The 11,926-nt window shown below is 32.7% G+C and overlaps 1 protein-coding gene and 1 long non-coding RNA gene across 2 annotated transcripts; both read left to right on the top strand.

The window, feature by feature from the left end:
- Positions 1-393: 393 nt before the first annotated feature.
- On the top strand, positions 394-6,831 carry LOC143074741 (uncharacterized). Its single transcript, XR_012978048.1, has 3 exons — positions 394-700; positions 2,773-2,808; positions 6,787-6,831. It is a non-coding gene; the product is annotated as an uncharacterized LOC143074741 (long non-coding RNA).
- A 1,578-nt stretch (positions 6,832-8,409) lies between these two features.
- Positions 8,410-10,032, top strand: LOC143074153 (uncharacterized). The gene has a single exon (XM_076249701.1). It carries the CDS (start codon positions 8,569-8,571, stop codon positions 10,030-10,032), a length of 1,464 nt encoding a protein of 487 aa, XP_076105816.1. The 5' UTR covers positions 8,410-8,568.
- Positions 10,033-11,926: the final 1,894 nt, after the last annotated feature.

Below are 11,926 nucleotides of genomic sequence, written 5' to 3'. Positions count from 1 at the left end.
TGAGTGACACAGACTCTTAAGAGCCTCCAGCTCACCATGGCATTGTCAGACTCTCAGCCTTATGAGTATTGAATATCCCCTTGCTATCTTCCGCCTTTTAATCTTAAAAATACTGTTTTGTTCATTCATTGTCTAACATGCATTACATGTCTAATTTGATATATATACATAATGTAATTCTATTTATTACGTATTATGCACTCTTGGTACAGTTTTTTTGTTCTGTGTATTGGAATAAAACCAATATTTCAAACACAAAAAAATACTCCCACAATTGATATTTAATGTAGTAACTTTAACAAAACAGCCAATCACAGTTGGAAAAAGAATTATGTGTGTGAAAGAGGGAGAGCTAGAATATTTCATTCATACCTTTCTTATATTTCAGAGTTGAATGAACACAAAGTCAAACTACAAAAGAATTACATGATGTTTGTCCATGGTGTTGACTCCAAAACAGACATAGCTGACCACCTGTATCAGTCTGATGTTTTAAGTACTGAAGAAAAAGAGGAAATTTGTAATTCTTCACTCACTCAACAGGAAAGTAATAGACTTTTATACAACACATTGATTCGCAAAGGTGGAGATGCATACACACACCTTCTTGAAGCTCTAAATCACGGAAAATATGAGGATGTTGCTTCTAAAATGGAGAAGACAGAATTGTCAGATCAAGAAATGCAATTGTGTCAAATAGGTAATTATAACAGATCCTGTAATTAATATTGTACCTGATTTACTTAGATGATTCCAATATATTTCACAATTGTTACAGACCTCCCCTTTTTTACGTTGAAAATTTGGTTGATTATTTAGGGGATCACTGAAGCATAACTGAAGTGGGTCTCCTCTCAGGCAGTCAGTGCCACCTCCTATTAAATTAGTCACATAATATGCTAGAAAAAAGTATACAATTCTATGAAAAAAAGTTTTCATCTATATACATGATATATGTTTAAGTGTAAAAGGAATGCTCAAATGTTGGAAACAAACATATTGCTAAATCAGAAAAGAGATAGGAACTATTGAATAACTGGTATTAAACTATATTTAAAAAGTCCGTTTAAAATCAAGGACAAATAATTATATTGAATTTGATAGGACAAGCATGTTCATGATGTTTGTTTTTTTTTGTTGTTTTTTTTAAGAAATAAGGCCTGTGACCATGGTGACCCCCTTATTCTATTTGATATTTTTGAGATATTTTGAAAAGAAATCACCTCATTGAATTTAGTAAAATATGAATTGTTTGATGTTTGCTCAATCAGGGTTAAAAAAATAAGATACCCCAATGTTACACTTATAAAATCACTGTGATTTCTTAAATTTCAATGTATTTAACGAAAAAATATGGTCCCTAACTTCCAGTTTTTGTTGAGCCTGCAACTTTTGTTGCAGAAAGCTCGACAAAGGGATAGTGATCCGGCGGCAGCGGCGGCGGCGTTAGCTCACTTCTTAAAAGCTTTATATTTTAGAAGGTGGAAGACCTGGATGCTTCATACTTTGTATATATAGATGTTTCATATGTTACGAAGTTTCCGTCAGTCACATGTCCAATGTCCTTGACCTCATTTTCATGGTTCAGTCACCACTTGAAAAAAAAGTTCAATTTTTTTGTAATTTTGAATTCTCTCTTATTATCAGTAATAGGATAACTATATTTGATATGTGCGTACCTTGCAAGGTCCTCATGTCTGTCAGACAGTTTTCACTTGACCTCGATCTCATTTCATGGATCAGTGAACAAGGTTAAGTTTTGGTGGTCAAGTCCATATCTCAGATACTATTAGCAATAGGGTTAGTTTATTCGGTGTGTGGAAGGACTGTAATGTGTACATGTCCAACTGGCAGGTGTCATCTGACCTTGACCTCATTTTCATGGTTCAGTGGTTATAGTTAAATTTTTGTGTTTTGGTCTGTTATCTCATACTATATGCAATAGGTCTACTATATTTGTTGTATGGAATGATTGTACGGTGTGCATGTCTAGCGGGCAAATGTCATGTGACCCTGACCTCATTTTCATGGTTCAGTGGTCAAAGTTCAGTTTTTGAGTTTTGGGCTTTTTATCTAATACTATATACCATAGGTCAACTATATTTGGTGTATGGAAATATTTTATGATCTTTATGTCAGTCGCGCAGGTTTACTTTGACCGTGACCTCATTTTCGCGGTTCATTGCACAGTGTTAAGTTTTTGTGTTTTGGTCTATTTTTCTTAAACTATAAGTAATGGGTCAACTATATATGTTGTATAGAAGCATTGTTAGCTGTACATATCTGCCTGGCATGTTTCATCTGACCTTGACCTCATTTTCAAGGTTCATTTGTCTTTGTTTAGTTATCTTGGTTAATGATAGGTTTATGTGACAGTTGTAATAAAGCTTAGCTTTATACCTAGGACTATCAACATAATATCAATGATTAGTATAGAAGGCGAGACATTTCAGCGTGTGCACTCTTGTTATACTAAATTTTGAAAGTTTATTGACAAAGAAGTCTTAGATAAGATTAAAAAATCTATTGGCCAATATTTAGACACCCCATCAATCTTAATTGCTAATAGTAAGTTATTAATTCTTTCTTCATGTTCGTCAGTTGTGTTTAATTTGTTCAATCTTCAATTTTGTAAAATTATTGATAAAAAAATGAGGAGATATAAATATTTTTTTTCTTTACCTTTATGACAAAATTATGTTGTACAATGTTGTGTTTAAGTTATAGAAATATTTAGACTATGAAACATCTAGGCAGTTTGTCCTGTTTCAGGAATGAAGAAACTCAAAGACAGACATGAGAAAAAAGGTAACCATATAATATAGTTCACTGAACTTCGGGCAAGACTGAAAGATGTATATTTTTTCAAATTGATGTTAATTGTCCTATGGCAGTTTTACCCTAAGTGTGATAATCTTCAGCTTTTGTCGAAGGGGACTCCAGGTTTGCACTCCGTCTGTCTGTCCGTCTGTCCAATCAAATGTCCACACTTTTTTAGCTCACCTGGCCCGAAGGTCCAAGTGAGCTTTTCTCATCACTTTGCGTCCATCTTCCGTCGTCGTCGTTATCCGTCGTTAGCTTTTACAAAAATCTTCTCCTCTGAAACTACTGGGCCAAATTAAACTAAACTTGGCCACAATCATCATTTGGGTATCTAGTTTAAAAAATGTGTGGCGTGACCTGGCCAACCAACCAAGATGGCCGCCATGGCTAAAAATAGAACATAGGGGTAAAATGTAGATTTTGGCTTATAACTCTGAAACCAAAGCATTTAGAGCAAATCTGACATGGGGTAAAATTGTCTTTTAGGTCAAGATCTATCTGCCCTGAAATTTTCAGACAAATCAGACTTGTAACCCGTTGTTGGGTTGCTGCCCCCAAATTAGTAATTTTAAGGAAATTTTTGCAGTTTTTGGTTATTATCTTGAATATTGTTATGGATAGAGATAAGCTTTAAACAGCAATAATGTTCAGCAAAATAAGAACTACAAAAAAGTCAGACATTACTAAAATTGTCATGTGACCCCTTAAGGTGTTATTGCCCTTTATAGTCAATTTTTAACCATTTTTCAATAATTTTAGTATTCTTTTAAAAAAATATTCTCCTCTGAAACTACTGGGCCAAATTTAACTCAACTTGGCCACAATCATCATTTGGGTACCTAGTTTAAAAAATGTGTTGCATGGTGGCCATCTTGGTTGGTTGGCCGGGTCATGCAACACATTTTTTAAACTAGGTACCCAAATGATGATTGTGGCCAAGTTGAGTTAAATTTGGCCCAGTAGTTTCAGAGGAGAATATTTTTTTAAAAGAATACTAAAATTATTGAAAAATGGTTAAAAATTGACTATAAAGGGCAATAACACCTTAAGGGGTCACATGACAATTTTAGTGACCCGGCCAACCAACCAAGATGGCCACCATGGCTAAAAATAGTATATAGGGGTGACATGTAGATTTTGGCTTATATCTCTGAAACCAAAGCATTTAGAGCAAATCAGACTTGTAACCCGTTGTTGAGTTTCTGCCCACAAATTAGTAATTTTAAATAAAATTTTGCAGTTTTTGGTTATTATCTTGAATATTATTATAGATAGAGATAAACTGTAAACAGTGGTAAACCTCAATAATGTTCAGCAAAGAAACATCTACAATTAAGTTAAACATGACCAAAATTTTCAAATGACCCCTTATGGAGTTATTGCCCTTTATAGTAAATTTTTGACAATTTTCATAAATTTTTGTAAATTTTTTGAAATTTTTTTCCACTGTAATTACTGGGCCAAGTTTATTATACATGTTATAGATATAGATAATTGTAGCAACAAGAATGTTCAGTAAAGTTTAAGTAAGATCTACAAACACATCACCATCACCAAAACACAATTTGTCATGAATTTATCTGTGTCCATTGTTTAATACTGCACATAGACCAAGGTGAGTGACACAGGCTCTTGAGAGCCTCTAGTTCATTGTGCTTAAAGATATTGATTTGATAATTGGTATATAGTTTTATAATGACAAGTTACAGACAAAGTTCAAATTTTGTTCAGGTCTGTTGATTTTCATACCTGTCAACTGTCACTAATTGGGGAAGACTTCCCCCATGAATTTTCCCAAATAAACATTTTGAAAGACAATTTTGTCCACAATTTAAAACAAAACAATCAATTTTGCCATGGCTATAGGTTTGTAATAATATGAAGAAGCAAAAGAAAACAACGTTGAAATAAATTTTAATGGCCATTTAAAGGTTTTGTAGGAATGTAAGAGCCATCTTCCACATAAAACCCCCATGGGCATTTTGAAATGTTGACAGGTGTGAGTTTTGTGCAGAGTAATTATGGTTCTTGGAAAAAAATCACTTTAATCATTGTTAATAATCTGATTTTGTCTCGCCTTAACAGAGTCAAAAAGCGGGACATATGTATGCTGTTTCCGGTGACGGTGGCGGCGCTGTCAATAATGTATTAGTTTGTGATTGGGTCTAGTTTATAGTGAACCACTAGTGTACAACGTTACATGTAGGTCAATTATATTAAGTATGCATTTGTTTAAAGCTTTGGCATACATATCTCATTGCCATGGAGTTTATTCAGCCGGGGCACCCCCTCAAATATGGTCTATTGACTTTTAATCTTTTACTTATAAAAAGAAGATGTTGTGTGATTGCCAATGAGACAATTCTTCACATGAGACCAAATGACAAGAAAATTAACAACTTTAGGTCACCGTACGGCCTTCAACAATGAGCAAAGCCCATATCATAGTCAGCCATAGAAGGCCCTGAAATGACAAATGTAAAACAATTCAAACAAGAACTATCGATCTAATTCATGTTAAGAAAATGAATGAAAAACAGTTATGTATCACACTAATAAACGACAACCACTGAATAGTTTACATGTATTAGTTTGTGATTAGGTCAGTTCAAAAGGAACCATTAGTGGTAGGCCAATTTTAATTGGTTTACAGTTTTACTGTATAAGCATTTGCACATCTTAATTCTAATGAGAATATTTGTCCCCACCCCCTCATGCATGGTCCATTGACTTTGAAACTTTTAATTATTTTACATGTATTAGTTTGTGATTAGATCAGTTTTAGATAAACCGCTACTGATACATCAATGATATTTGGTATGCAAATTTATTGGCATTTGCAAGTATTTGTTTCCATGGAGATTATGAAGACCCGGCCACCCTCTCATGATGGTTCATTGATTTTGAAACATTCACATAGTTTACAAGTTAATGTTTGTGTTTAGGTTTGTTTAAATGGAAGTACTTATGATAAGGCAATGGTATTTCGTAGCAGTTGTATTAGCATTGGCACATCTCATTTCTATGGAGATTGTTTAGCCATGAACCTTCCATCATGGTTCATTGACTTTGAATATTTGCACAACTAAAATGATAAAGTATTGCTATGTTAATTTCAATATTTGCATTATCAAAATTACAAATAGGCGAGACATATCTATGTGTTAACATTTATTTTTTTCTTTTTTGTCATGCCTGACGATATTGACTTGATATTTGTTATATAGTTTACACCAAGACAACTTATTGATGAAGTAGCATTTTGTTCCAGTACAATGAATTTTTAACCGGCACTATGAATTGCAATAACATATTTTTTGACATGTGCAGTTATCTTAGACATTACTTAAGGTTGTCTATAATTACATATAAAAATTATTCAGTAATGCTCGATTTAGCATGTGAGACATTTCAGGGCTCTCTATTTTGTATTAGGCCATGTATTTTTGGTGTTAGGAAAAACTTATACATAATTGTCAATAGGAAAAACAGAATATGTGGTAAGATTGCCAATGAGAAAACTATCCGCCAGAGTCCAAATGACGTAAGAGATAGCAAATATAGGTCAGCATACAGCCTTCAATAATGAGCAAAATCCATACCTCAAAGTAAGCTATTAAAGGCACTGAAATGACAAATGTGAAACAATTCTAACAAGACAACTAACAGTCTGATTTATGTATGAAATATGATACACAGCAAAAAATGACATTCAGTGATATCCTGACTTGGGGTATGAACATAATAATGTGGTGAGGTTAAACATGTATACTGGTGTCAAACCCTCCCCTAACTTGGACAGTGATGTAACAGTACAACTAAGTAACAAACTATAAAAAAAATCAGTTAAAAGGGCTTATCTTCGTATTTCTATTAACTCACCAGATAAATACAAAACACAACAGACAACAAGTTCAAATCTGAGAGAACCATGTTCATAGTTTGTTGTTTTTATATTTTTAGATATTCTGATGGATCACGATGAAATTATTCCTCAACACATTCTTGGTAAGTTTATTGATGTAGAACATTGGAACGTTATTTGATTCTACAATAAGGCATCTTTAGTACATATAACTGGAAAATACATATGTTTTGATTGATAAGGCTGGTATCGAAGATACATGTGCTTTATACTTTTTACTTTGTCTGTCCTTCTATAAACTTTTTTAAATGCAGTTATTCCAAAAGTATTGCTTAAAGAATGGTAGATATAAACGTGTTCAATTGTTGTACATTATACATGTTATATGTAGAGAGTTTTATATTGTAAATACAAAATTTTGAGGAACATCTTTCAAGCTACCTTTTAATTGATAAACAAGTATATTGTGCTATTCTAAATTGGTTCATGGTGTCAAAATTATCTGTTGGCTGCCATTTTCAGTTTTTTAATTTGCTTATTTAGTATGACTTGAAATTCTGCATTAATTTCTGGTGTAAGAATTCATTTGTTGGCCTCCGTTTTCAAGAATACTATCAAAATATGTAAACATATAAAGTTCTTGGAATTAAAAAAAGGGCGTCAGTGGATAAGTGGTCTTAGTAGTTCAAGTACTGTATTACTAGCCTGTCAACACTGAGGTTGTATAAGTTTGAACCTTAAACGTGGCAGGTGTGCTGGACTCTAAATTGACTTGGATTGTCAGTGTTCCTGTCGAAGGTAAAACTTTCTCTCTGAGCACACTAATAAAACCTGACTACCATGAAATAGCCAAAAGGGCTGAAAGAGGAGTTAAACTGCTGATCTATTATCAAATAATTTAAAAAAAAAAAATAATAATATATAAACATGAATAAGGTAGCAAACAATGTCATGAATTGATATTTGGTGTCAAAAAATGTTTTGTTTTCATTCCATTTTCAAACTATCTGTTGGCCGCCATGAAATTAAACAAAAGGAAAATGATTCGCTTTTTTTGGCATCTTTATTTATTATTTGTTTCTACGACAACAAAAAATGCGGTGTAAGTTTTCTAGTTTGTATTAATGTATCAACTTCTTTTATACTACTTATATTTTGACTAAAAGGTAGAATTCAAATTATATGTCACAGTTCATTTTTCGGGTCATTTAAGAGATCTGCGACGCTGACATGAAAACGCACAGAAAATAAGTGCTTTGGAATAATAAACAAAGCTCTTATTAATGTCCATGTAGTGTGAACACACAGAAGTTACTACAAAACATGAAAAATGTCACAACAATGATAGATAATAAAATATTTGTCACGATAGAGTATTTTTCTTAAGGGTTACCGGTAATACCACCACTGATATTCCCCTATTAGTCATTGTTTAGCTGGCATTTAACAGTATGATTTTAGTAAAGAAATTTTACCATTTAACTTTAAATTAATTTCAAACCACATTTCCTTGAATAGAAGAAAAAAAAACATCATCTTAAGTTTTAAAAATATTTTATTAGAACACTGAATAAAACAAAATATGGTGCTTCAAAACACACAATATACATGAACATGATGAAACTTGAAGTCACATACTTTATTTTTTGTGTTATTACACCTTGAAATTTGAACTTAAATATATATAGTTAATTTATTGAATTTCATATTTTACAGAGCAGTTCGAAAGACGCTTGGAACAGTGGAAAAAGGATGACCAACAGTTTGTTAGCACTGAAGCAGAGAAACATGTAATACAAGAAGTTTTGACACAAAGTTCAGTTACCCTGGTTGGAAATTCTGGCACTGGAAAAAGTTTTCTTTCTAAACACATTGCCCTCATGATGACGAAACATGGCTATACTGTTATTCCATGCAGTAAACCAGAAGATATTGGAAAATGGTTTAAACATGGGCGGAAAACATTGTTTTTCTTTGATGATGTCTGTGGCAGATATACTCTTAATCAACAAATTTACACTGACTGGAAACAAAGACTTGATGACATTATATTTCTTCTTGGAGACAAATGTTGTAAAATCATATCTACATGTAGATTGGAGGTTTACAAAGATGAACTATTTAGGAATCTCTCTATTTTCAAATTGTGTATCATTGATTTAAGTTCGAAAGAATTCAAACTTAGTGCTGCTGAAAAATTTGCTTTAGCTGAAGTGTACTTTAAGGAAAATACTGATGAAGTAAAGGAATTGTCAGAAAAATATGACTTTTTCCCACTTTTATGTAGCTTATATCATAAACAGAACCTCCAGAAGAATGTAAGCGTTACCTCTTTTTTTAGCAATCCTTTTGAAGTTTTCAAAGATCAACTTGTACACATGTATGGAGAAAGTGATGCTGGTAAGATTCAGTATTGTAGCTTAGTCCTTTGTGTGATGTTTAACAACTCATTAACAGAAGAAAACTTGTCACCAAAAGATAAGAAGATCGGAGCAATGATAGAAGATTTACTAGAAGAATGTGAACTGAATAAAGGAACATCCATCAAACGTTTAAAGAAATCCCTGGAAATACTCGAAGGTACCTATGTGGTCAAGGAGGATAGTACATACAAAATAATCCACGATAAATTGTTTGATTTCCTGGCTAAGTACTTTGGGGAGAAGATGTTACAGATTTTCATTGATCATGCTAATACTGATTTCATTAGAGAGAGATTTCTTTGGAAGATAACAGATAACATGGGCACAGAAATAGAGTTTGTAATAAGAATACCTGATAGTTATATAAATAGATATATAGAAAGATTGGTGAAAGACTGGGAGAATGGTAATGTAAACAATGTATTTGTCAACAGAAACATGAAATCTACTTTATTTACTGAAAACTTGGTAACTCATTTAAATCAACTTGATCTATCAAAGCAACAAGAACTTGTTTCTACTAAAGATATTTACCATGGAGATATAGCACTAAGTGGAAGTTGTTATATAGGTACTATTGAACTTGTTAAATGGTTGATCAGTAGGAATAGTGATGTTAATCATTGTATAGAGAATGGTTGGTTTCCTTTATTATGGGCAAGTCAGGAAGGACATGTTGATGTTGTTAAAGAACTGTTACAACATTCAGCTGATGTAAATAAGTGTGACAATAATGGTGCATCACCTCTGTATAAAGCAAGTCAGAAAGGACATGTTGATGTTGTTAAAGTACTGTTACAACATTCAGCTGATGTCAATAAATGTAACAATAATGATGTATCACCTCTGTATATAGCAAGTCTGGAAGGACATGTTGATGTTGTTAAAGTACTGTTACAACATGCAGCTGATGTCAAATAAGTGTAGGAATGATGGCGTCCCACCATTACAGATTGCTTGTTACTACAACAGGATAGAGGTTGTACGTATACTTCTTCAGTGTGATGATGTTGATATTGATCTTTGTGATGATAATGGGTGTTCCTCACTTTATATAGCAAGTAATAATGGACATGTTGATGTTGTTAGAGAACTGTTACAACATTCAGCTGATGTCAATAAATGTAGTAATGATGGCACCTCACCATTACAGATTGCTTGTTACACCAACATGATTGAGGTTGTACGTGTACTTCTTCAGTGTGATGATGTTGATATTGATCTTTGTAATGATGATGGATGTTCCTCACTTAATATAGCAAGTCAGGAAGGACATGTTGATGTTGTTAAAGTACTGTTACAACATTCAGCTGATGTCAATAAATGTAACAATAATGATGTATCACCTCTGTATATAGCAAGTCTGGAAGGACATGTTGATGTTGTTAAAGTACTGTTACAACATGCAGCTGATGTCAAATAAGTGTAGGAATGATGGCGTCCCACCATTACAGATTGCTTGTTACAACAACATGATAGAGGTTGTACGTGTACTTCTTCAGTGTGATGATGTTGATATTGATCTTTGTAATGATGATGGATGTTCTTCACTTTATATAGCAAGTCAGGAAGGACATGTTTATGTTGTTAAAGTACTGTTACAACATTCAGCTGATGTCAATAAATGTGACAATGATGATAAATCACCTCTGTATAAAGCAAGTCAAAATGGACATGTTGATGTTATTATAGAACTGTTACAACATTCAGCTAATGTCAATAAATGTATGAATGATGGCACCCCACCATTACAGATTGCTTGTTGCAACAACATGATAGAGGTTGTACGTGTACTTCTTCAGTGTGATGATGTTGATATTGATCTTTGTGATGATAATGGATGTTCCTCACTTTATTGGGCAAGTCAAAAAGGACATACTGATGTTGTTATAGAACTGTTACAACATTCAGCTGATGTCAATAAGTGTAAGAATAATGGTGTATCACCTTTGTATGTAGCAAGTCAGAAAGGACATGTTAATGTTGTTAAAGAACTGATACAACATTCAGCTGATGTCAATAAATGTATGAATGATGGCATCTCACCATTACAGATTGCTTGTTGCAACAACATGATAGAGGTTGTACGTGTACTTCTTCAGTGTGATGATGTTGATATTGATCTTTGTGATGATGATGGATGTTCCTCACTTTATATAGCAGGTCAGAAAGGACATGTTGATGTTGTTAAAGAACTGTTACAACATTCAGCTGATGTCAATAAATGTGACTTTAAAGGTAAAAATTCTCTCAATGTAGCACAGGAGAAAGGACATATAGAAATAGAATCATTGTTAAAGGGAAAAGGATTAAATCAACTTTTATGTCAAAATGATCAATTCCAGTGAAAGTGGCAAAGGATGTTTTGTTTTTATTGTTAGAATTTGGACATTTTCATACATTTAATTTCATTTATTAAAATCCCTCATATAGCATGTATAGTTGAAAATAGTTTATAGTTTGAAGTATTGGCACTAGTCAATACATTGTACTTCCATTAACCGTTAGCTGTTTTGTTTCGTTTTTGTTTTTCTTAATTGTATTGTTAGGTTGATGTCTATATTAATAAATCTCTTTTTATGCATATATACATATCTTGTTTTTCTGAATAATTGGAAAGATTTTTGTGAAAATACTGTTTTCAATAAAAAAAATAAACAAATTATTTGGAATCGAAAGCATTTAAAGATTGACTAGCAGTATGCAAAATAGGTAAACACCCTCTAAAAACAGAGATGGATGGATATATGCAAAAAAAAAAATTATATAGATAATAACAAAGGTTATGTTGGATAAATTTGAAAATGAAAAACAA

Source organism: Mytilus galloprovincialis, chromosome 5, assembly GCF_965363235.1.
Source record: "Mytilus galloprovincialis chromosome 5, xbMytGall1.hap1.1, whole genome shotgun sequence".
Taxonomy (NCBI): Eukaryota; Metazoa; Mollusca; class Bivalvia; order Mytilida; family Mytilidae; genus Mytilus; species Mytilus galloprovincialis.
Note: the sequence above shows the minus strand (reverse complement) of the source record. Positions and strands in the feature narration are given on the sequence as shown.